This window comes from Cucumis melo, chromosome 3, assembly GCF_025177605.1.
Source record: "Cucumis melo cultivar AY chromosome 3, USDA_Cmelo_AY_1.0, whole genome shotgun sequence".
Classification (NCBI taxonomy): domain Eukaryota; kingdom Viridiplantae; phylum Streptophyta; class Magnoliopsida; order Cucurbitales; family Cucurbitaceae; genus Cucumis; species Cucumis melo.
Window position 1 is genome coordinate 30870100 of NC_066859.1, and position 21222 is coordinate 30891321.

The 21222-nt window shown below is 34.2% G+C and overlaps 3 protein-coding genes across 11 annotated transcripts; 1 reads left to right on the forward strand and 2 right to left on the reverse strand.

The window, feature by feature from the left end:
* Positions 1–70: 70 nt before the first annotated feature.
* Positions 71–5421, reverse strand: LOC103487691 (type 2 DNA topoisomerase 6 subunit B-like). 7 transcript variants are annotated; one of them, XM_051082501.1, is made up of 12 exons: positions 5191–5421; positions 4960–5073; positions 4661–4738; positions 4027–4053; positions 3489–3606; positions 3323–3398; positions 2406–2426; positions 1835–2025; positions 1487–1628; positions 1109–1300; positions 885–1019; positions 71–420 (listed from the first exon to the last, which is right to left on the reverse strand). In XM_051082501.1, exons 1-12 carry the CDS (start codon positions 5306–5308, stop codon positions 124–126), a joined length of 1509 nt encoding a protein of 502 aa, XP_050938458.1. In that variant the 5' UTR covers positions 5309–5421; the 3' UTR covers positions 71–123. The 7 variants fall into 7 exon arrangements, with proteins under 7 accessions (XP_050938458.1, XP_008444329.1, XP_050938457.1 ...); XM_008446107.3 differs by having other exon boundaries at positions 3489–3597; positions 4661–4744; XM_051082500.1 differs by having other exon boundaries at positions 2412–2426; positions 4661–4744.
* Positions 5422–7061: 1640 nt separating this feature from the next.
* LOC103487688 (uncharacterized) lies at positions 7062–12011 on the reverse strand. Its single transcript, XM_008446099.3, has 5 exons — positions 10457–12011; positions 9959–10126; positions 8953–9075; positions 8172–8315; positions 7062–7848 (listed from the first exon to the last, which is right to left on the reverse strand). Exons 1-5 carry the CDS (start codon positions 10574–10576, stop codon positions 7390–7392), a joined length of 1014 nt encoding a protein of 337 aa, XP_008444321.1. The 5' UTR covers positions 10577–12011; the 3' UTR covers positions 7062–7389.
* A 1595-nt stretch (positions 12012–13606) lies between these two features.
* Positions 13607–18282, forward strand: LOC103487687 (uncharacterized protein At4g28440). Of its 3 annotated transcripts, none has more exons than XM_008446096.3 (3): positions 13607–13792; positions 14527–14774; positions 17728–18282. In XM_008446096.3, exons 2-3 carry the CDS (start codon positions 14552–14554, stop codon positions 17916–17918), a joined length of 414 nt encoding a protein of 137 aa, XP_008444318.1. In that variant the 5' UTR covers positions 13607–13792; positions 14527–14551; the 3' UTR covers positions 17919–18282. The 3 variants fall into 3 exon arrangements, with proteins under 3 accessions (XP_008444318.1, XP_008444320.1, XP_008444319.1); XM_008446098.3 differs by lacking the exon at positions 17728–18282 and adding an exon at positions 14899–15443 and having other exon boundaries at positions 13656–13792; XM_008446097.3 differs by having other exon boundaries at positions 13770–13906.
* The last annotated feature ends 2940 nt before the right edge of the window (positions 18283–21222 follow it).

The following is a 21222-nucleotide window of genomic DNA, read 5'->3' on the forward strand; positions in this document are numbered from 1 at the left end:
TCGTTTTATCTTTGCATTCTTTTTGAAAAATATCTACCTTGTCTTGGCTTGAAGTGGCCACAACTCGAAGTTCCTTTTCACCAAAAGTATGAGATTCATTTTTATTCAATACAAAGTTTATACTTACAAATCCATTGGATCAAAGTCATCCATGTAACATTCATTGTCCAAATCCTGTAATTTTTGGCGACCAGCTCTGAACAAAAGACAGGCAACTTCTTTAATTCCTTGTGGCCTCTGATCATTCTTCTCTATCACTGAAATTATTTTTTTCTTTATAGTTTCTTCAACAACTTCACCCTCTGATTGGTGAGGTTGCAATCCCAGAATTGCAAGGCATTCTCTTTTGAAATCCATGTCATTGGAGTATAAAACTAGGCCAGCAATCGCTTTGGCTAAATCAGGGGCAAACCTACTGATCTGAAAATGAACATAGAAGTATGTTTAGGAAGCTGCACTGAATTACTACGAGAAGCCTACAAGACAGTTTCATGAATTACATGCAAGGAACTGATCATGAACACCTAAAATCTATAGAACGCAAGCTCTTATCCTTTTTGCGTCAAAGCACTGGTCATTTGTATCATGCAAATTACTTACCAAACTTGTTGTCTTAAAAAAAAAAAAATGCCAACGTGATTTTGAAAAAGGTTCAACTTCATTGCAGCAAACAAGTGCACAAGCAAAAGGAAATATCTATAATATTTGTTGCATTTCCAAGATAATAATAATTCATCGTAACAAAATCATTTGTCAAAGATGAATATGTAGTGGCATTCTTGGTTACGCCCTCAAGAAGATTTTCACTTAAAAACTAAAAGACAATGCACTTGCTTCATGATTAATTTAGTCTATGCACACCTGACAATGAAATAGAGATCTACCTTGAGGTTATCAACACTGAGAAGAAATCCCGCATGTTTATTCTTGAAGTCTTCCAGTGCAAGTTGAACTGCTTTGCTTATGAGTTTTTTGTCCAATCGAGTCTGCTGCACCAATGGTGTGGCATTGGCAACAAGCTAAGGTGGAAAATGGATTTTAAACCATATAAAATAACAAAATAATATTTCACTATTAACCTTTAAACACAAGATTTAATGAATATTACCTTCTGATAGTAGTGGACAACAATATGAATATGAAAAGATAAGGGTGTCTTTTCCCACTTCAATAGTGCATGCCTTCTTTGATTGATAGCACATTCCAAAGTCAATCCATGACGTTTCCAGTCAATGCCTGTTAATGCCTTTAGAAATGCCTCCGAGATTGTACAAGGAACAAAATCTTTAAAAAAGAGAACCTACGTAAACATGTGCCGTAATCTAAGTTAAGCCAGAGTTGTAACAATCAAAGAAAAACCAGGGAAACACTTATGTAGCACTTGTTTCTGGAAACTTCCTCAAATAAACTTCTTATATGGAAAACTTGCATCATACTTCCTGAAGCGGAAAGAACATGAAGGAAGTGGTGTATCAGTTCAAACAACCTTTGTATCAGAGCATCCTGCTCCAAAGCAATTCTTGGTCGGATTTGATATTTCACTAATCACAACTGCTGCCTCCACTACCAGTTTGGTAAGTTTATGCTTGTCTTCACAAACCATTCCACCCCCACTCTTCAGTTCATCCCTAAAGTTCGAAATTTGGAAGAAAAATGATAAAAAAGCAAATACATGAGTGCTGAGTTGGGATAAGCTTCCCTAAACCTGGCAAAAAATGTGGAACGAAGTATCTTTGTATCTCAATAGGAAATTATTTGTTCTCTTTATAACCACCTAAATCCGGAGAAGTTTAGTCTAACAACGAGTTGGCGTAAACTGAAGTGACAAACTCACCTGTTAGGGAAACAAGAGTTGCACGTTGAACTAGATCCATGCCCTAATACATAATCCTCAAAGCCTAATTTCAAACGATCAAGGGTTGAGGCTGTAAAAGAGGAACCAGAGAACAAGTTTTCTAGGAAAACAGCATCATTACGTGACCCTGAGGTATCCTGGCCGTCAGCCACAACTTCCATTGCAATATTCTTGAAAAATTCGAAAAACTTATGAGTTCCTTTAGTTCTTAATCATCGCCATAGAAAGGTAAGGTAAATTGAAACATATATTTGTGTGTGTGTATTCATGTAGATTATTTGTTCCCTTATAGTTCACGTTTCTGGATGCATACTTATTGTACATGATACAATCTGTTATTTCTAACACGATACCCTTGTCAAGTCATGCACCATTAAGTATATAGCAATATGTGAGAGACTATATTGACCAAATCAGTCCTAATTAGGAATCCGTGGTTAAAAAACCAGATAAAGAGGGCAAAAAACTGCAGTTCCTTTTGCAGAGTTCAACTGAAATTTGTATTCAGCATATGCTATTTGAAATGTAATAGAGCAGCGATTCAACTTACTGGGACCTTTAGAATAAGAATCTGCAAAATAAAGTGAGATACACTCAGGTAAGATGTGACTATAATTCAATAAAGAGAAACATGTTGAGAAATATAAATCACATAGTTGATTTGAAACACCATGGTGCTGATTTGAGATGATTTTAAAGCTTCTCGATAACACTAGTGTAGGAAATAATAAAAAGCCAAGTTAATGACAAAACTGGTCTCCTCTTCAGTCTCTTGAAATCTTATCCCCAAATTGAGAGTCGAGAATGAAATGCATGTTTTGAGAATATAGGAGAGTATCCTAAAGCCCTCATAAACTTCCATTATAGAATTTAAAAGAGCAAAGAATATCTTTTCAATAAAAGCTTCGTTTTCACTTTCACTTTCTTTTCATTGGACCCACCCTGTTGTTTTGAATGCTTAAAAAAAAGCCAGAAAAACAAACAGTTCATTTACATTTTCTTGGTTCGACTGCATACCAATCCCCCTTCTATTCATTTACATTTTCATCGTTTTCACTATGGGTAACGGCTGGCTATCAAGTGGTTTGAGTAATGGTCACATATCCATGATAGGAGTGCAAGAGCAGTAGTTCATAATTACCCTCCACTCAAAACTTGATATTTCATCTGAGGACTGATTCATTTTGTTTTGTATAAAAGAGGCTTTCTAGCAAACTGCAACCGGCCAGTGCCCCACATGGAAGCATTGTGCATATTGACTTATCATTTTGTGCAAATAGCAACTAAAATCTTATATTCCAGCAAAGGTGAAAAGGAAGAGAAGATGTGCGAAAAATATTAAAGCGGTAAAAATATTAAAGCAGTAAAATAGCTGCCATACTGCAAACAAAATAGTTAAGATCCAATCAATTTTTTTCCTAAAATAGCAATTAGCAGTAAGTTCGGCAAAATAAAGAAGAAAGAGACCTGATGAAAGAAGCAGTTGATCTCCGCCAGCAAAACATCAACACTTTCAGAAACAGACAAACACACTTCGGTTCCACTAGTTAATTTATTTTTAAAAAGCCCGATTACTGCCTAATTCAAATAAAAATAATGAGAAGTAACCAAAAAGTTAATAACGGTTTCATACCTGAATTTCACATCATGCTTAATGTTTGATGGTAGCCACATTGGCTTCCTGGTAGCGACATTCTCTTTCAGATTCAACTGATAGCAACTTATCTCAGTATCAGAAATATCTGCAATCTCTAAATGGCCGTTAGTATATATACAGTGCTCTCAGAGTCAACATTTAAAAGAACAGAATACAAAATTTATGGGACAAAGCAACTGAAAATGTATAAAAATGTGCTAGAAGGGATGGCAAATTGTCGATAAATCAATTCTTTTTCCCATCAATTTAGAATTTCATCTTGTTTTCTGAATCTTCCGTTGACACTAAACTTATCATCCATGCTGCTGGTACTTGGGAAGTGAATAGAAATTCCATTACTTTAAAAGGGTACAAGAACTGTTGGTGAATGATTGTGAAGGATCTCTAATTCTAGGATACAGCATACGGCTATAAGTTATTGACTCTTCCTTGGAGACGTTGATGCAGATGTCAATTTCATTCTTCCCCAGTCCATTAACTCAAACTAAAGTAATTTAGAGTAAATGGAACTTACTGGTCGTTCTCACATAAACAATTCCGTCTGCAAAATACACCGGAAATGTATTAATTCATATAACAAACCCTAGAGCAGAGTATTTAAAATATTTTTCAATGTGAAGATAGATACATAATGGAGATAACTACAGCAAACGAATAAAACTTCTATGAAGTATGGTTTCCTGAATGCAGCTTTCTGAGAGGACGATGGTCGGACTCACTGTCTTAGCTTATTTGACCAAGGAGAAAATATAAGGAATCTTTTGCCGAACAATGTAGGCACCAGTTGCCTTACAGGTAAGAAGGTAACTATTATGAAATCGACAAATATCAAATATAGAAAACGTAAAGTACAGAGGATAGACACACAAATACAAATTTTCGTGGTGCCTCTAGGGCTAGAATACAGAATAATCGACTGTGACAACTTCGTACTTGGTCATTCAAACCGCCGCATAACAACTCAAGGTAGGTAAGAGAAGTTAAGTATCCTCAGGAAAACAACAAAGATGTCTACTGATAACGCAGACTAAGAAATCAATAAAACAATAACACGAACGGTAACTAAATAATGTAGAGGTATGAATCAAAGCATTTTACTATTCATCAAGTGCTGCCAGAGTGCTAGAGGAGGAAAGTCAATTACTCACCCCACGTTTCGGCAAGGATACCTTCAACGGGGCACTTTAAATCCTGAAACTCCTGTATGCAGCTTCCATGGCCGGTATCTGAAACTACATTAAAAATAATAACAACAACAATAATAATAATCAAGAGCTTTACTCTTTCTAAGTTTTATTTGTAATTTTTCAAGCTTTGGTGAAACGAACTTGACGGACTGAGAAGAAAGTCGTGAAAATATGTGATAAACCAAAATTGAGAAGGACTTAACGAGCTTACGAAATACTTCCGGAATCGCCGGCGAGAAAGAGCGTGGGAGATCACTTACTAGAGATACGAACAAGTGGAGGATCGGAAGCGGGAGAGCGTTGAAGAAGAACTGAGAGTCTGCAAAGTCGTTCGGAACAGATGCACCTCCGTATTGCCGAAGAAATTAGCTGCACTAATTAGCAAGCTGATCAGGACGAGATTTCTTTAAAATATACTCGTGCTTTGAGTCTCAGGGATAGGAAAAAAAGTAAATAAAAGATCAGTCTCAGTTCCATAAGATTGATCTTACATGTAGGTAGAGATCTTGAAGAGAAGCAAACTCCATGATTGCAGATTAGAATACTAAAACTAACTCCCGCGCTCCCGTAAATAAAACCATGCACCACGACTTCCAATTCAAATCTCATTTTTATATGCTTCAAGTCGAGCCCTGGCTTAAGACCAAACTTTTTTTATTGTAATAGGGGCCGATCCACCCTGGTGTTTGCTGATTCTTTGGCATCAATCACCTAATCTCATAATCTCATACATCCTTTTTTTAGTTTAAATAATAATAATAATTATTACAAACAATTCACTTTTCTTTTCTTTCTATATTTATTTTCCAATGGCAGTGTTCGGATAGCACCTCTGCAAATTATCTGATCATAATTTGATAATTATAAATTATTCATACTTTTTCAAAAATATTTTAATTTATTTACTAGTAGTGTAAAAGTGAGATGCACATAGACAAGAGAAACTTTAGATTTCATATTTGTCCAGCATTTTTTTTTTTTTTGTCTGTAAGAAAACAGGACTGAGACAATATTAGAAATGCTTTAGAAATAATGTTCTGTTTAATTTGTTATCAAGGACGATTCTACTTTTCAGATTACTCGAAATTTGTTGTTCTAATTTCATAGTGCATAATGGTCTTCACATCTATGGTTTCCTCCAAATAATTGGCATCCAAATATATAGTTAGTGAATGTTAAGAGAGAAGAAAAGAAACTAATCATTTGCTACAGTTGAGTAAGTTTTGACATGCCCTACAAATCCTTATCTTTATTCTTACTGTATTAAAAATGGCGGGAGGAATAGTCGTCCGTCGTTTTGGACGATTCTATTTTTTTGCCAAATTCTAAATTTGCAATATTATCCTACTTATTAATGTTTTTAATCTACTATTTGTATTGTCATGTTCTTTTATATTAATATCAATATTTAAGTTATTGTCACTTAATTTTTCTTTTTAAAAAATAATGAAAGAAAATTCTCACTTCTTCTTATGTTGTTGGTAATAAATAATAATTTTAAATTTTTTATTTGTAATAAATAAACATTTTAATTTATCCTTCCAATATTTGTTCCTTTATAATATAATAATAAACAAATATAATTTTTATAATGAATAGAGAAGGTAAAAAAATACCTACATATGTCTAGTAAAGAATATTAGGAGGATGAATAGTGTTTTTAGAAATCACATCTAACCCTTTTCCACCGAAACAAAATAGGTTTGATTTTTTGTTTTGATTTTCCAAATTCCATAAGTTAAAAAATATAATTTGTTTGTAATATAGAAAATAAATGATTTATAACATTTTGTAAGAAATAAACAACCTATGATTATTACAATAAAAAAAATTACCTTTTAAAAATCCATAAAAAGAACCATTAATGATTCTTCAATCTTTAAGTTAAATTTGTTATCCAAAGTATTTGTTTGTTTTATCTACTTATTCTTTGGGTCAACTCAAAGAAAAAATCAATTGCCTGCTAATATTTACATTTCCATTTTAAAACAGCATACTTAATGTTAAGTTTGCAACATTTCCAAAATAATTGGAGAGTGTTAGAGGTATTGAATTATTGTCATAGATAAACAAATAATCATACAATAAATTTATACTCTCTTTCTAATTCTAATCAATTGTTAATAATATTATTTATTAAAATTTAAATATAATTTATTTTTAAGCTTCTCACATTTATTACTTAAAATCATGTTTATACAACAATTTACTTAATATACAAAAGGTTAATATATTTTCTTTGTCAGATAAACAAAAATTCAAATTAGTCTATAGAATAACTTACCAAAAAAGTTCAACAATGTTATAGGAAAAGAAAAATATTATAAAAACTCAAAGTAGGTAAATGTAAAAAAAAAACACATTATATATAAAGTACTCATCAAAACTTTATTATATTTATTTAACATTGTTATTTTTTAAATTTACCACTACATAATATTTATTAATTTTAGCAAAAATATATATTAACACCGTTTTAGTTATCTAGTCTAACAAAAAGGCTTTATCCCTGTGAAAGTCGTGACCAAGAATCCGAGGCTTACTTCCAGACTTTAGAGTACAGAAACTGATGCAAATTCACGACGACAGTAGAGATGTCCGGGTAATCTCCTTTGTGATGAATAGCTGGAAAAAGTAAAATGAAAAATCAGCGGGTAATACATACAATGTGCTGCACTAAAGGGGGCTATTCATTTGGCTGCAGGGCGCCTTCTTGCCCCAGGAAATTGCTTCGCATATCTTCTACGCATTGCCCATCTTTCTTTAATATCAAGAACATTATCTAATAAGTTGCTATCAGACATTCCCTGAGAAATTTCAACATCGTTGTTCAAAACTTCACCTTTCACATCTCCCCTTATTCTTTCAGCCTCAGCAAGCAGATCAAGAATGAGCATCTCAGTGGTCCTCGTGGTAATTCCACGTAGATACCAGGAGATGGGCGGTGGTGGAACAATAGCTGGCTGAATTAGCTGTTCCAGGCTCACCCTTGACCCTACTCTTCCCTTGCCCTTTGTGCAAGCATGATAATCTCCCAAGTTTTTTGGTTTTACTGGGAAGCACATTCTTTCATCAACAAATAGAGGCTCCACTCTCCAACACCCTTCAAATCTCTTCATAAATCCAGCCTTCAGTTGCTTGAACGTCATCTAACAACATCAAATGGATAATTAAAATCGAGAAATTTCTTCTCATCAATCTTTCAATTGTGAGACCAAGTCACAACAAGATATGACCATAGGGCAGTATTCCTATTTGTGTACCTTGGATAAAACTTTCAAGTTGCAGCATTAATATCACATATTAAACTAGCAAATGTTCAAATAAAATAACACCCGAAAATGAATAGACATGTAACTTCATACATACTATGAAATCGAGAATCTGCTTTCTTCCTACAAAATATCCTAGAAACAATTTTCTTATTGTTCTGAAAAGTAGTGAACAAAAGAAGAAAGTGTCCAGTGCTTACTGAGTTATCTGCTCTGTTTTGATCTACTAGAACATGGACTGAAATGGTCCCTGACCACCAAAGAAATCTCCACAAAGCTGCTTGCTCCAGCTCAACCACCTGCCTTGAACCTTCATCTACCAAAACTCGTCTGGATATTACCTCCTGAAACAAAAATTAATCTTCCGAACTCAGCAGATGATACAGTAACAGCAAGATGCAGAACAGTAGCTGATGTTTATATATATCTCGGCTCTTCTCTAAATAGACAGAAACCAAAGTATTTTTCGTGAAATTCCAAAATAGTTTTTGTGATTGTGTATAGCATGGACGTTCTGTTAGTGTCTTCATCAAAAGTCAACTCTAGCCTATAGCTTGTATTTCTTCTTTTGTTTTGAGGTTTATAAATAACGTAGTCTTAAACTTATACCATACAAAATTTGAATATTTTAGAAAGACATCTTCCTAACTGCTTTCAGAACTTACTTATCTTCTCCCAACCAATCCTAAAATTTAACACCGCTTCAGCGCCATAACTATTAGTAAACCACAAAGGTTTAGGACTTGGAGAAATTAACATAGGTCTCCCCTCACTTCCATGATATCAGTGGCTTGGTTATTCGTTATGGCAACAGAGCAATAACAATTACACTCATCAAGCAGACATTGTTTTGATGTCTATTAAAGAAAGATGGTACGTATAAATATTTGATTCTGACAATCAATAAATATTGAATGACAATCAGTGTGACTAATAGCCAGAGTGAAAAGCGTGGAATTGAAATAAAAAGAAATCACTTACTTTTATATTCTTGAAGACCCTTTTGTTATCAGGGTCTGTCACAATATTATATACAGCGTCTGGTGGCAAACCGACATCAACTTTTACATTGAGTCTGCTAAGGGTATCTTTTGGTACACTGACCTGCAATGAGTCCCGTTTAAACTCAATCAGCCACAGTATATTTCTCTGGTGAAAAATATCTCATATGGAGACCTGATCTATTTCTTACTAACCATCACTAACAGTGAATCTTCAAGCTCAAGTGTTCAGAAGTATTTATGAGCAACTACTGCGAAATGCATACATTTAACTTAATTTTTGAAAAGCCTAAATACAGAAGCCTAGTGCATATTTACCATTGAACTAGGCAAAGAACTTCGTTTCACATCTTCCATCAATCATATTTTCTAGAATTTATATTTTTATTACAATTTTAACCATGTCCTTGAACTTTTAGTTCTTTACATCAATCACACTCATTTGGAAATAGGCACGTCGCATGCAATGAACTACTCTAACTTTACTTGTGATGCAATATTTAAAATCTATAATTTAAAAATGAATGCATCTTTTTTCGTATTTGACTTTAGCTAAAAGCCATCAATAGATTAAAATAGTAAGGCAGGAATTTAAGTGCAACAGCTTCACCCTTAGTGAACCAAATGTGTAAAAGAAAAAAAAAAAGAGAGATGAAAGTGTGATCGGAAGAACGAGACTTAAAGTTAAAGTTACAGAGTTGCAGAAAGAAAACGTGGCACTTCAAAACTAGAGTTCTGTAATTAAGGATACGTCATAATCAATTTAATGAAATCCTAACTAAAGAAGATGAAGAGCTTAAAAGAGTAAAACACATCCCCTTCCGCATGTCAATTATAGATTCACCACACATAACACTTGATTAATTGTGCATTTCACTAATTCCAATAAGTTACGATAGGAGAATCAGTTTTCTTGTTCATTGAACATTATATCTAAAATGGAAAGCATGCCCTTCTATCTTGATATTGTGGTTGTCATTGTGAACCTTTATTTGTGGAGGTTTATCAGTCCATGAAGGGTTCTCTCTCCATGCCTGTAGTTGCTTCTCCACATCAAGCTCCCAGGATGTAGAAGATCCCTTCTTTTCCCCATTTGTGAAAGGGCTCGTTGTCATTGACGTTAACTTCTCACCGTCATTAGCCAATTTCTTAAGCTGAGGTTGCAACCGAAAATAAATGAATAAACAAAATGAAAACAGAGCGGGAAAGAGAGAACTTTCAACAATAGATTTGATAATGAATTGCTTTTTTTGTTTCAAGTGAACCTCTACGGTAAAAAAATTGTAATTCAGTCTAAAATTTCCTGAATTCCACTCTATTTATATCTGTCCAACAGGCTTTTTTTTTTTTTTTTTTTTTTTTTTTTTTTTTTTTTTTTTTGTAAATATTCGTTCCAAATGAAAGTTAAAAAAATTCTTATATTTTCAGGATTACACAGAGAGTAAAATTCTAAAAATTGTAATATCACATAAGAGATGGCTAACCTTGAGAGACTTTTGAAGTTTCTGAGAAAGCTGAGCAAGAAAATTAGAAATTGCAGGATCTAATGCCTCCAGAACATCATTGCGCTCATTCTTGGAAACTTCTATACTTGTTCTCGTCATCACTAGCTCTCCAGTAAGATCCTGGAGCACATTTGATTTCAGATCAATCTGGTTTCCTTCACTCCCCCTCTGGAATTTTTTCAACGTCAAATATACTTCATAAATACATGCCGATCAGCAAACTAGACAAAGTTTCCCAATTATGACATGAATTTTGAAATTCCCAGACTTTCAGGAGTTTTGGGGTTGAAAATTTTGATTATAAATTTCAGATAAAAGACACAGCAGGTTGAGATTCAGGTAAGCTAAGAAGTAAAACTGGCCAGAATATGCTACACATCTGAGTCAGCTAAAAGTGGCTGTCGCAGAGTCGACGATGTGAAAACGGGAGAACAAAAGTCCACGACGAAGACGACTCCGTCGTGTCTCTGATTATGCACAAAGAAGGGTTGAGAAAACAATAGAGAAAACAATAGAGAAAACAATAAATTCACTCTTTAATAGGTATAAGGAATTGGACATTCATTCCACCATCGCAGCTGAGCCCGAATCTCTACCGTCGCATTCCTCGAAAATCTGAGCGACGCTGACTGCATCTTATGCTTGTGGTTGCCGGTGGGAGAGAATTGTAGAAGGAACAAGGAGGACCAAATGCCCCGTACCCCACTCCGTTAAATACCGTTTGTAAAGTTAGGTCACTGGTCAGATAAGAACACGACTTGGAGCACAAAAACGTGGTTGAGCATGGACACGTCTTATCCACAGTCCACACTTATAATTAATTTTCAGCAACTTTGTATGTTGTATATGAGTTCTTAATATTTTTAAAACATCTGTTTTAATTCTTAAGTTTTTTTTTTAATAACTTACTTTTCTGGTCGTCTTTCTGATTTCGTGAAATGATAGATAGTTTCGGTAGATTCATCATATCAATAATAAGATACAAAGTTTAGAGAATTATCTTGGTATGCTTTCTCACGTGGGAAAAAACAAGGTTTTGCACAGAAAGATCAAGAAAAAGGTTATGTGAGATGGATGATAAAATTGGGAAACTTTGGGAAACTTTGCTCTCCAGTAAAATAAGGATGTTAAAATTTTATTTCATTGAGATGGATGTCATTTCTATCTTTCATTGAGAAATATGTCATTTCTATCATCAATATTTTGATTGGGAATCCTGAACCAAATGATGATAATTTTTGGGGGGTTTGAATCTTAAAAGGCATTTTTCGATCAAGAGCGCTTATAATCTTGCAGTGCTAAAGATTCTTTTAAGGCCTCTTCGTTAAATCGGAAAATCAAACGAAAAGATCGAAAGTTTTTTGGAATTCAGATACGCTCTTCCTGAAGCAAAAATTTGTGCATAGAGAATTTTGAAAGATGTTATTTCCTCCAAGTTGAATTTATGGAAGAAGAGAATCTCTAACGATCCACGAATTGAGAGGAGATGGTTGTGCATATTATCTAGTTTGTGATTAGATTTGAAACTTGTTTTTTTCCATCCTTATGTTGGGCCATTTTTTCTTGCATAAATATTGAGGATCCTTCTGTTGTTGTGGGATTGGCTTGTGGAGAGGAGAGTGTTATTTTTTATTTGGTGGGGGAGTTTGGTCACGTCGAAACCGGTGGACCTTTCAAAGCAATCTCTCACCATTTAGAATTATGTGTTAATTATTCGTACAACTTGTATAAGAGATATTTGTTTGTATCTTCTCTATTCTGTGGTTTGCTTCCCTATTCCTTGGTGAAGTGCATGTCGAGTTAAAAATTAAATGTTGATGCATCTTTGTGTGATAATCTTGAGTGGGATGGTGCAAGCTAGATTATACGTGGTCCCGAGCCCTCGACTGGGATGGGCTTCAAAAGGTTGTATAAACACACGTATATCAACTCGTTGGAGATGAAAACTATTAAGTTGGGTGTGGGAGCTTTGTTGATGTATTTGAAGTCTTTGACGCCATTATTGACTATGAAATTTGACTCACACAATGCTGTTTATGCTTTGCTAAGTTCGGGCTGTGGCCTCTCTTTTGTCATGAATCTTTCTTGTAATGTTTGAATGTTAGCTAATGCCTCTAGATGACTAGATCTATCTCGTTTTCTAAGTGTCTGAGGAAGTATGATATGATTGTGCACTCGTTGGCCAATTTTGCGATTTCTTATGCTTGGAATTCTCTTTGGACTCTTGTTCTTTTTCCTATTCTCCGAAAGATTTTATGGTATATCTTTTGGAATGATATTTTTCTCGTATGTCTTCTCTTTTTTTGCTTTGGGCAGTTGTTGTTGTGCTTGTACCTTCAAATAAATATTTTCCCTATTATTTTAAATTATAAAAGTTAAAACCACTTGTATCTTTTACCAATTTTATTTAAACTTACGTAAACAAAATTATTTACGGGCACGTGTAACGAAACCTCCTTCTCACAATTAATCTTCCTCCTAATTTTTCGTCTTCCCCGTCTTCACATGCCATTTAGTCTTTCTTCTTTTCTCCTTTTCTTTTCTACAATTCATTTCCATCATTTTTCTTATTTTTCAATTCTTTATTTATGCCGTTTAATTTTTACATTGATTTTCTTTTTTTTTCTCATCGTTTTTTTCGCTTCGATTTCTTTCCATCGTCTTTTGTCTCTTCTTTTTTAGGAGATGTATAAGGCTTGTGTACAACAAAATAGCAAAATCGAATCTTCTAGAGTAACCAAATGTAAACGATGGTCTAAAAAATAAAAGATTGTGCTTCAAAAAAAAATTTAGATTTATGTAGACAAATGTAAACGATAGAGTAAAAAAAAATGTAAAGGATCGTGTAAAAAGAATTAAAAAATAGTGTACAACTTTTTTTTTTAAATCATTTAGATTTGGATGATCGTGTAACAAAATTAAACGATTCAATTGAAAAGATAAATTGAACGTTGTAGCCATACGATTATGTATATATACGATCGCGCATCAAATAATAACCAAATGTAAACGATTGCAAATATATTATGTTTAGATCATTTTTAATATTTTAACTATTTTATAGTTTTTTTATATTTTTGAAAAAATTCTTCTTATTTTTTTAAACCCTTGGTTAGAGCGAATAAGGTTAAATTTACGGTAAGACACGTGGTCGATCACGATTAAAGTCTTCTGGCGATCAATAATCGACGGTTGTTATTTCCATATCAACTTTATTTCTTTCCTCGAAGCTTGAGTTTGACGGCTACGCTACTCAAATCAGATCGGCTTCCCTTTTCCCCCTTCGTCTTTGCCTCCATCCACCACTCGTAAAAGGTGATTTCTAAACCCTAAAATTTTGAGCTTCTTTTATTCTTATACCTCTTCTTTTCAAATTTATGTTTCTCCTCGATTCTCAAATTTTATGGGCACTCAGCTTGCGATTTTGTGGTACTCGTTCGTTTTGCATTTTCTTTTATGATTCCCATTTAATACTAATTTACGACATTCGAGTGTGGAATTTTATATAGAGAATGATGAGAAGTACTTGTTGAAAATCAAATTCGATGATTTAATACTATTTTTTTTTAGGTTTAAGGATGCTGATAAGCATCGTTTTAGTGCGCTCCATTCCCTTAAGTCCCACATTGAGCCTCTAGTAGTTTGATTATCTTTCATTTGATTCACGAAAATTTTCGGAAAGACAAGTTATGAAAAACTATTTATGTCGTTGGATGTGCTAATTAGCATGAGATAGTTGGTGGTGCTCGGAGATTTTCCGATATTTAAAATATAAATTATAATTTGGCACTTTGCCTTTCAATATTATTGTGTTTCGTTGAATGGAAAATTTGAATTTTTTGTCCATTATCTATTTATTTTTTGTCCATTATCTATTTATTTTTTGTCATGGACATGTTATCAATCCCTGGCTTTTCCATTCACCTTGATGATATACTGATAGCGTGCGTGTGTTTAAATTCACAACTTCATTATGTTATCTAACTATATTCTTATAGACTTCATGTTGTCTAACTGTATTCTTATTGTTTGTATATTGGCACAATTAGGGATTAGGTATTCGTTATCGGGGTAATGGCAGAATCAAAACCAGGACTAAGGAAACCAGTATTTACCAAGGTTGACCAACTTCGGCCCGGCACTAGTGGCCATACTCTTACAGTCAAAGTTGTGAATACGAAGATGGTATTGCAGAAAGGTCGTCCTGATGGTCCTCAAGCCCGTCAGATGCGAATTGCCGAATGTTTAGTGGGTGATGAAACTGGAATGATCATATTTACAGCCAGAAATGATCAAGGTAAATTTCAACAATATTTGAGGAGCCTGCACCATTTGTGTTTATTTGTATCTTGTATGAAGCATGCGAACTTTCTTCTTTATGCTTACTTCTGTACGTAATACTAAATATTTGTCGTTAGTAGGTTCTTTATATCCACCTGCTGCTGGTGCATGCAAGAGTTTTCACAACCGATTTATATCATGTGTCTCACCCCTTGTCCTCAATGTATTCACATATCTCACTGTAAAAAGTTATAAGCTGTTTTGATATATCAACTTTCTACTAGCGAATATTTCATAAAGGTTGGAGACTTTTTATTGTTTTAATTAGTTGTGGACCTTTCCTTTTCAGACAAGTAACTAGATCTTTTCTCTAAATGCTGGCACATACGGAGGTTGAAATACTAAGCCGATTGAAATAAGTCATCCATACAAATATTACCTTCTAAAGAACTGAGTGCATACTTTGTTGGTTATACATTTTAGTTAGCGTAATGGCTAATAGTAATAGTTGGATAATCACTTCAATAGTTCTGTTACATGGCGATGGATTAATGTATATGTCGTACATTTGAAAGAATAAGCTCTTTGCTGAGTCTTGAGAATAATAAGTTTTGGAGGAATCATTTGTATTACTTTGATTATGATCTTATTAGGTGTTGAATGATAATATTTAATTTTCCTTTCACCTATCAAATTAAGCTTTTAGATCACTTGGTGATTTGATATGGTATCAGAGCACGTGATCTAGGACTCCCTAGAGTCCTATGTTCAAGTCTCTGCAATGTTATTTTCTTCTTCATTAAAATTGGTTTTCACTTGTTGAGCCTTATTCATATTTGAAGCCCACAGGTGAGAGAGATGAACGATATAATATTAAATTTGGATTCACCCATCAGCTTAAGTTTTTGGATCAGTTGGTAATTTAAGATTAGGGAAATTTTGGTTTTAGAAAATCCATCCATTGTAGTAAATGTTGTTTCTATCGTGACTTATTTTATCTGTTGGTTTCATATGTATATTTTCATGTTAATTGCATGACACTGAGTGCTCACTATTCTCAATACTGTATGTTAATCTAGGAAGCATGCACACGTCCAAAATGATGAAGTGTCAGTGTCGGACATGTGTCCAACGTTGATACGTCCCAACACGTCCATGACAATGAATTCATGTTGCCTTTTATTTATTAATTTCTAATTTTCGACACGTGAAGACACTGCATCGGACACACATAGACACATAAGAAACCCAAACCTTTCAAACCGATAGGCGGCGGAGATGGCTGTTGGCATTGGCATGTTTGAGATCAGCGGTGAAGGGAGAGCCTTATTAAATCTATTCCTTGTGCGTGGCTATGCGTGACTGTGTGGGAGAAAGGGGAAAAGCAGAATCGGGGGAGAAAGTGGTTGCGTGGGAGAAGAGGAGAGTAGTGAAGGATAGAAAGGGAAATATTAGGGTTAGGGGTTTTAATTTTAAATGGGCTTTTGGGCCCTTTTTAAAACTTAAATGGGCTTTTCCATTCCAAGTCGTGGGTTTGTTTCTCGTGAACAGGTTTTTCTTCTTCTTTTTTTTTTTTTTTTTTTATAATTAATGCTCTTGTATTTTTCTTTTTAATCTTTAATTAAATCAGTTATTTTTAATAATCAGTAACACTTGTATTATATATATATATTGTGTGTGTATCTATGTATATATATACATATATGTGTGTGCGTGTTTAAAAAACAGTGTGTGGACGTGTTTTGTCCTACATTTTTAGAAATTAGTGTGTCGTGTCGTGTGTCTCGTGTCCGTGCTTCCTAGATGTTAATTGCATTCCTAAGAACTTGTAAATGCTTTGGTGATTTTGGAGGAACTGTCAGCGCCTAGGACTCTAGACAGCTCCACCAAGAAATATATGGTGTGTGATTGTTATGTTTGTTTCGATGTCTATCAAGTGCATCTTAATTAACACTTGTTTCAATTATTCACATATTATTCCGCTTATTGTCCATTAGTTATATTGACCAACCTTATCATTTTTTCATTTATAGATTCCTTCTAATTATTCACTTGCCATGTTCTAAAACTTATTTTACGATAGAATCCATAATCTCATTTTAATTGTATTAGTTTAAGAGTTTCTTATCATGTGTTAATTTATCATTTTCATTTTCTATTACACTTTTTCTCCCATTTATGCCAAAAAAAACATCATGATAATAATTATTTTCCTAGAATTATAGATGTGCAATGTTCTTAAACTTGTTTTAATATAATATTTATTACCTGATTTAAATTGTATCAAATTATGTTTTTGTTAATCATGTGTTAATTTTTCATTTTCATTCTCTGTCACTTTTTTTTTGACATTACATTTATTATTCTTTGAGTAGAAGATTGTTATACTTATTTGTTGTTGCCAAGCTATTAAAATAAGGAAGAACTAAAAGAAGCTGTTGTTGTGGTTGTTTTGTTCTTTCCTTTTGAACAAGAATAGATAAAAGTTGTGAATTATTGAATGGAAAAGTGGTTAACAACACTATAACGTTGTAGTTCTAGTTGCAAAGAGAACTATTCCTCTTACATAGGCTGGTGAAAGAGGTGGACAAGAATAGAATTTTGTGCAAGCTAGGTTCATGGTATGGCAGAGGAGAATGAGTGGTTTTGGAATGGGATAGTTGTATATAGATGATATTTCTCTTAGATCAAACTCATTATTGTTAAGTATATCCGTGTTTGACTTTTACATATACCCTATCTTTGTATAGCTTATCTTTGTTCATGAGATTAGTAAATTACGTCATCTTGAACTCACTTTAAAGGTCACGAAAATTTTATTAGTTCATTGTACACGATTTTAGCTCCAAGTGATCCTTATACTGTTTGATTAACCAGTTCTTTGAGTTGAATGAGTTGGTGGACATATTTAAATGGCATAAAGTTTCCATAACTCATTTACTCGTATGTCTTTGATATTTTCTATGTAGTGGATTTGATGAAAGAAGGTGCTACTATAACCCTGCGCAATGCTAAGATAGACATGTTTAAAGGATCAATGAGGCTTGCTGTAGACAGGTGGGGCCGAGTTGAAGTTACTGAGCCTGCCAATTTCACTGTTAAGGAAGATAACAATCTTTCACTCATTGAATATGAGCTCGTGAATGTTGTGGAAGAGTGAATTTTGTGATCGTGTTCATTTTCCTGCTGCAACCTGACCAAAAAATAAAACAATCAAGCTACAAAATCACAAATTTCCGTTGGGGTACTGAAAATGCTCGCAAAAGTTCATTATTAGGGAATAGAATTCTGGAGGCCAGTAGTACGAAAGTTGATTTTCATCCCTGCAGCCTATTGGTGGAACCGTTGTTGGGATCTACAAACAGGTGGGTAATGGCTTAGTTGATGGAAGAAGGCTTAGCTGGCTTTTTTATTCTTATTTTGTCTAGTATTTTATTGCTCATGAACACGGTTTATATGATGTTTTGAACTATCAGATGACAAGACTCGCCTTGCTCCGTTAAAACTTATGTTTATTTTTATAATTCAAGGTCCATGCCAACTTAACTGCTTTGGATTTTCGAATCCAATGCTCAAATGATTTTGATTACCATAAAATGTGTGGATTTCAAATTGAGGGAATAACCGATCTAGTGTCAAATTGAGAAATTTGGAGTCTTTTTGGACTAAATTTCGTACTTAAAAATGGTTTTACTGTTGGAGGTTGGAAAGAACCGTGTCTCTAGTGTCAGAATTGACTTGGCTAAGCCTCTAGCTCTAGTGTATGTTGCAATTCGTTTACGTGTTTGTGAAGGAAGGAGATGTTTATTGTTAATCATCAATTTCGGTGGTTTCCTCCACAATAGTATATCCTAAACTTGTCTGTTTCATTTAGAATGACTGCAACTAATGTGTAGAGTTCCCAGAACTGAGACAGGAAAGCAGTGGAAGTAATTGGAAAGGCATCATAAATTCACTAGAGAATTAGCAAGGCTTCCATGAAAGTGGAGATCATATGAATGTATTTGTTTAATTAATTGCATTGCGTCTCTTTGACGTCATGCACATTCATCATTTAAAACAAAGTGTGTATATTTTAAGTCCTAATATCTCATGTCACTTACCTATCTCTTATTTCCCCTATTTCAAAATTCCTCTGTTCTCCAATACCATAAAGCATCCAAATGATTGGACGGCTAGAGGCTGCCAGCTGACCCACGGATTGCCTGCTCTATTAGTTTAATCTATCTTTTGGCTATGATCACGTTTCTACTCGAAAGCAGGGCACTCGTAGTTTCAACTGTCGTCTTTATATTTTAGGTCAACCAAATGTTTGTAAAGTCTATTGGTAGTTTCCATGGAGTTCTTAATTAGGAGTTGGGAGGTGTTATGAAAAGTTTAATACCAAGCCCTTATTGGCTTATTCTGGTCTCCTTCCACGAATCTCACGGCTGGGGAGGATGAACCAAATTACTTGTATGGCATGCTCTATTCATTCAAAAAGAAAGCAAAGGCCATGAGGCCATGATTGAAGTTCCCACTATCCCATCCACTTTGGGTGCTCCTCTTCCCTTTTTGTTATTGGTTACACGGTTGGTGGCAACACAATCGTGTAAAACTATCATTCAATTATCGTCACTTTAACAAGTGGAGTTCTCTTTTCCCACGTTAAAAGTGTGCATGTCAATCCAAAGAGTTTTTATAAATTCTCTTTTCAGAATAGAATAACCGTGTAAAACTGCCTGTCATATTGTACATCAACAAATAATTCTTCTTTCGGGCAGGCTGTAATGAATGCTGTGTCAAAACGAAAAATTCAAGCATGTGCAAGGATGCTTTGCAAAGGTTTTTATTTTTGTGGTAACAAAGCTAAAGCTACCCCCAGCAATCATAAGCTGGGCATGCTTCTGAATGCAGGAAACTTGATTTGAAAGCTCTCGGCGGGTTCTACTATTTCACTCATTCACATAATAAATACATTATCTTACTCAGTTGTCCACTTTATTTACTTCATTTGTGAAGAACACCACGTTTTTCAGTGCAATATGATCATTCTACCAATAAACAACATGCTAAACACAAAAGTAATCCAAAGACTCCAAGTTAATCAACAAACTTTTTATTTGGCATTATACCAATCGGCAAATGCAAAAATCCTTTTAATTTTTATTATCAGTGTCATATTATTATAAAAAAGAATCAAATATGGTGAAACGTTATTATCAACTGGGGAACAACTTTTTTGAAATTGCACTTCTTTTGATCCATTGGAAAGCAAAGGCAAAATTGGCTGGATCCAAAGACGGAAACTTTATGAAGAATTCAACGACTCCCACATGCTGAATCATCAAATCCAATTATAGTTAGCGACCAGTTTTCTGAAAAAGCAGATCATTTATCATCAGCACACCATATATATTTGTTTCTTCTCCTACTTTTTAACAACAACAACAATAATAATAAAAAAGAAACAAACAAATGAAGGATTTATTTAAACAATAAGAGAAGCTCACTCTGACTGATCTGATTGGGGAAAGAAATTTTGAAGAGAGGCGTTGTTATTAGAGACTTTTAGTTGGTGGAATAATGTGAAAAAACCAGGATCGTTCAGGTTTTCATTGGGGTTAAAGTTTATTGGTTTACAATCGAAAATGGAGAGGTTGTGGCATGTGAGATCACATGCATTATATTATTGTGTCAATTCAAATATTTACAATTAGACTTTGGTTTTCTTTTTTCTTATTCAGATTCTAGCATTAGAAAATCTGCAGAGTTTTTGAAAAGGGGACTCAAACCAAATTCAACACGTTGTTTTCAATTGATTTAATGTAGTTAAACAGCTATTGTTCCTTACCTAGGAAATGAAAGCATTCAAAGTTGTTTTAAGAAATTAATTGAGCCAACATCTAACTTTTTCAAATGGGTCACAAACAAAACTCTGCATCCATCATTTCATATTTATGGCAATGACATTTAATGAACACTTGATATACCCATCCCATGTGGCTGGAGGACAGTGGCAGGCAACCGGATTTCCATTGAAACAAGTCAAAATGTCGAACACCCACCATCTTTATCCCTTTCCCAGTTCCCTGTTTTTTAAAAGAAAAATTACCGACGACCCTAAATCGCATCTTTATATGTGCATTGTATTATTGGTAGATTATGTTTTCACCTAACATTTAACAAACAGAAAAAGGAGTAACAGGAGTAGGCTTAGGCGTAGTCGTGGGAGTTATCTCTCCCAAATATCCCTTTAAAGTTAAGTGGTTGGGTTGGCGTTTTGTGGGTGGAGTTTTGAGCTCGGGTGAGAACGGAATGAACTTTCAATGCGTTTTATTTTAAAATCACAACATTTCGGTTGCGTTTGCAATTTTTTCTTTCATTAAACCACATAACATGCCGGTTAACAAACAGAAAAAAGAAAACTTTCTACGTTTCTGCTTTTTAGGTTCCATGTTTCCTGTTATGATCGGCAACTATTT

Bases quoted from the DNA above. Each gene is read 5' to 3' on its own strand.
- LOC103487691 (XM_051082499.1), bottom strand. From the start codon at position 5,308: ATGAGATTTGAATTGGAAGTCGTGGTGCATGGTTTTATTTACGGGAGC. The intron at 2,026-2,405 runs GTAAGTTGAATC...GAATTTTTCAAG, and splicing joins TTCTTATTCTAAAGGTCCCA to AATATTGCAATGGAAGTTGT. The intron at 1,020-1,108 runs GTAATATTCATT...TTTCCACCTTAG, and splicing joins TTGTCCACTACTATCAGAAG to CTTGTTGCCAATGCCACACC.
- LOC103487688 (XM_008446099.3), bottom strand. From the start codon at position 10,576: ATGACGAGAACAAGTATAGAAGTTTCCAAGAATGAGCGCAATGATGTT. The intron at 9,076-9,958 runs GTTCACAATGAC...GACTCATTGCAG, and splicing joins ATAAACCTCCACAAATAAAG to GTCAGTGTACCAAAAGATAC. The intron at 8,316-8,952 runs GTAAGTGATTTC...TTTTTGTTTCAG, and splicing joins GGGTCTTCAAGAATATAAAA to GAGGTAATATCCAGACGAGT.
- LOC103487687 (XM_008446096.3), top strand. From the start codon at position 14,552: ATGGCAGAATCAAAACCAGGACTAAGGAAACCAGTATTTACCAAGGTT. The intron at 14,775-17,727 runs GTAAATTTCAAC...TTTTCTATGTAG, and splicing joins TACAGCCAGAAATGATCAAG to TGGATTTGATGAAAGAAGGT.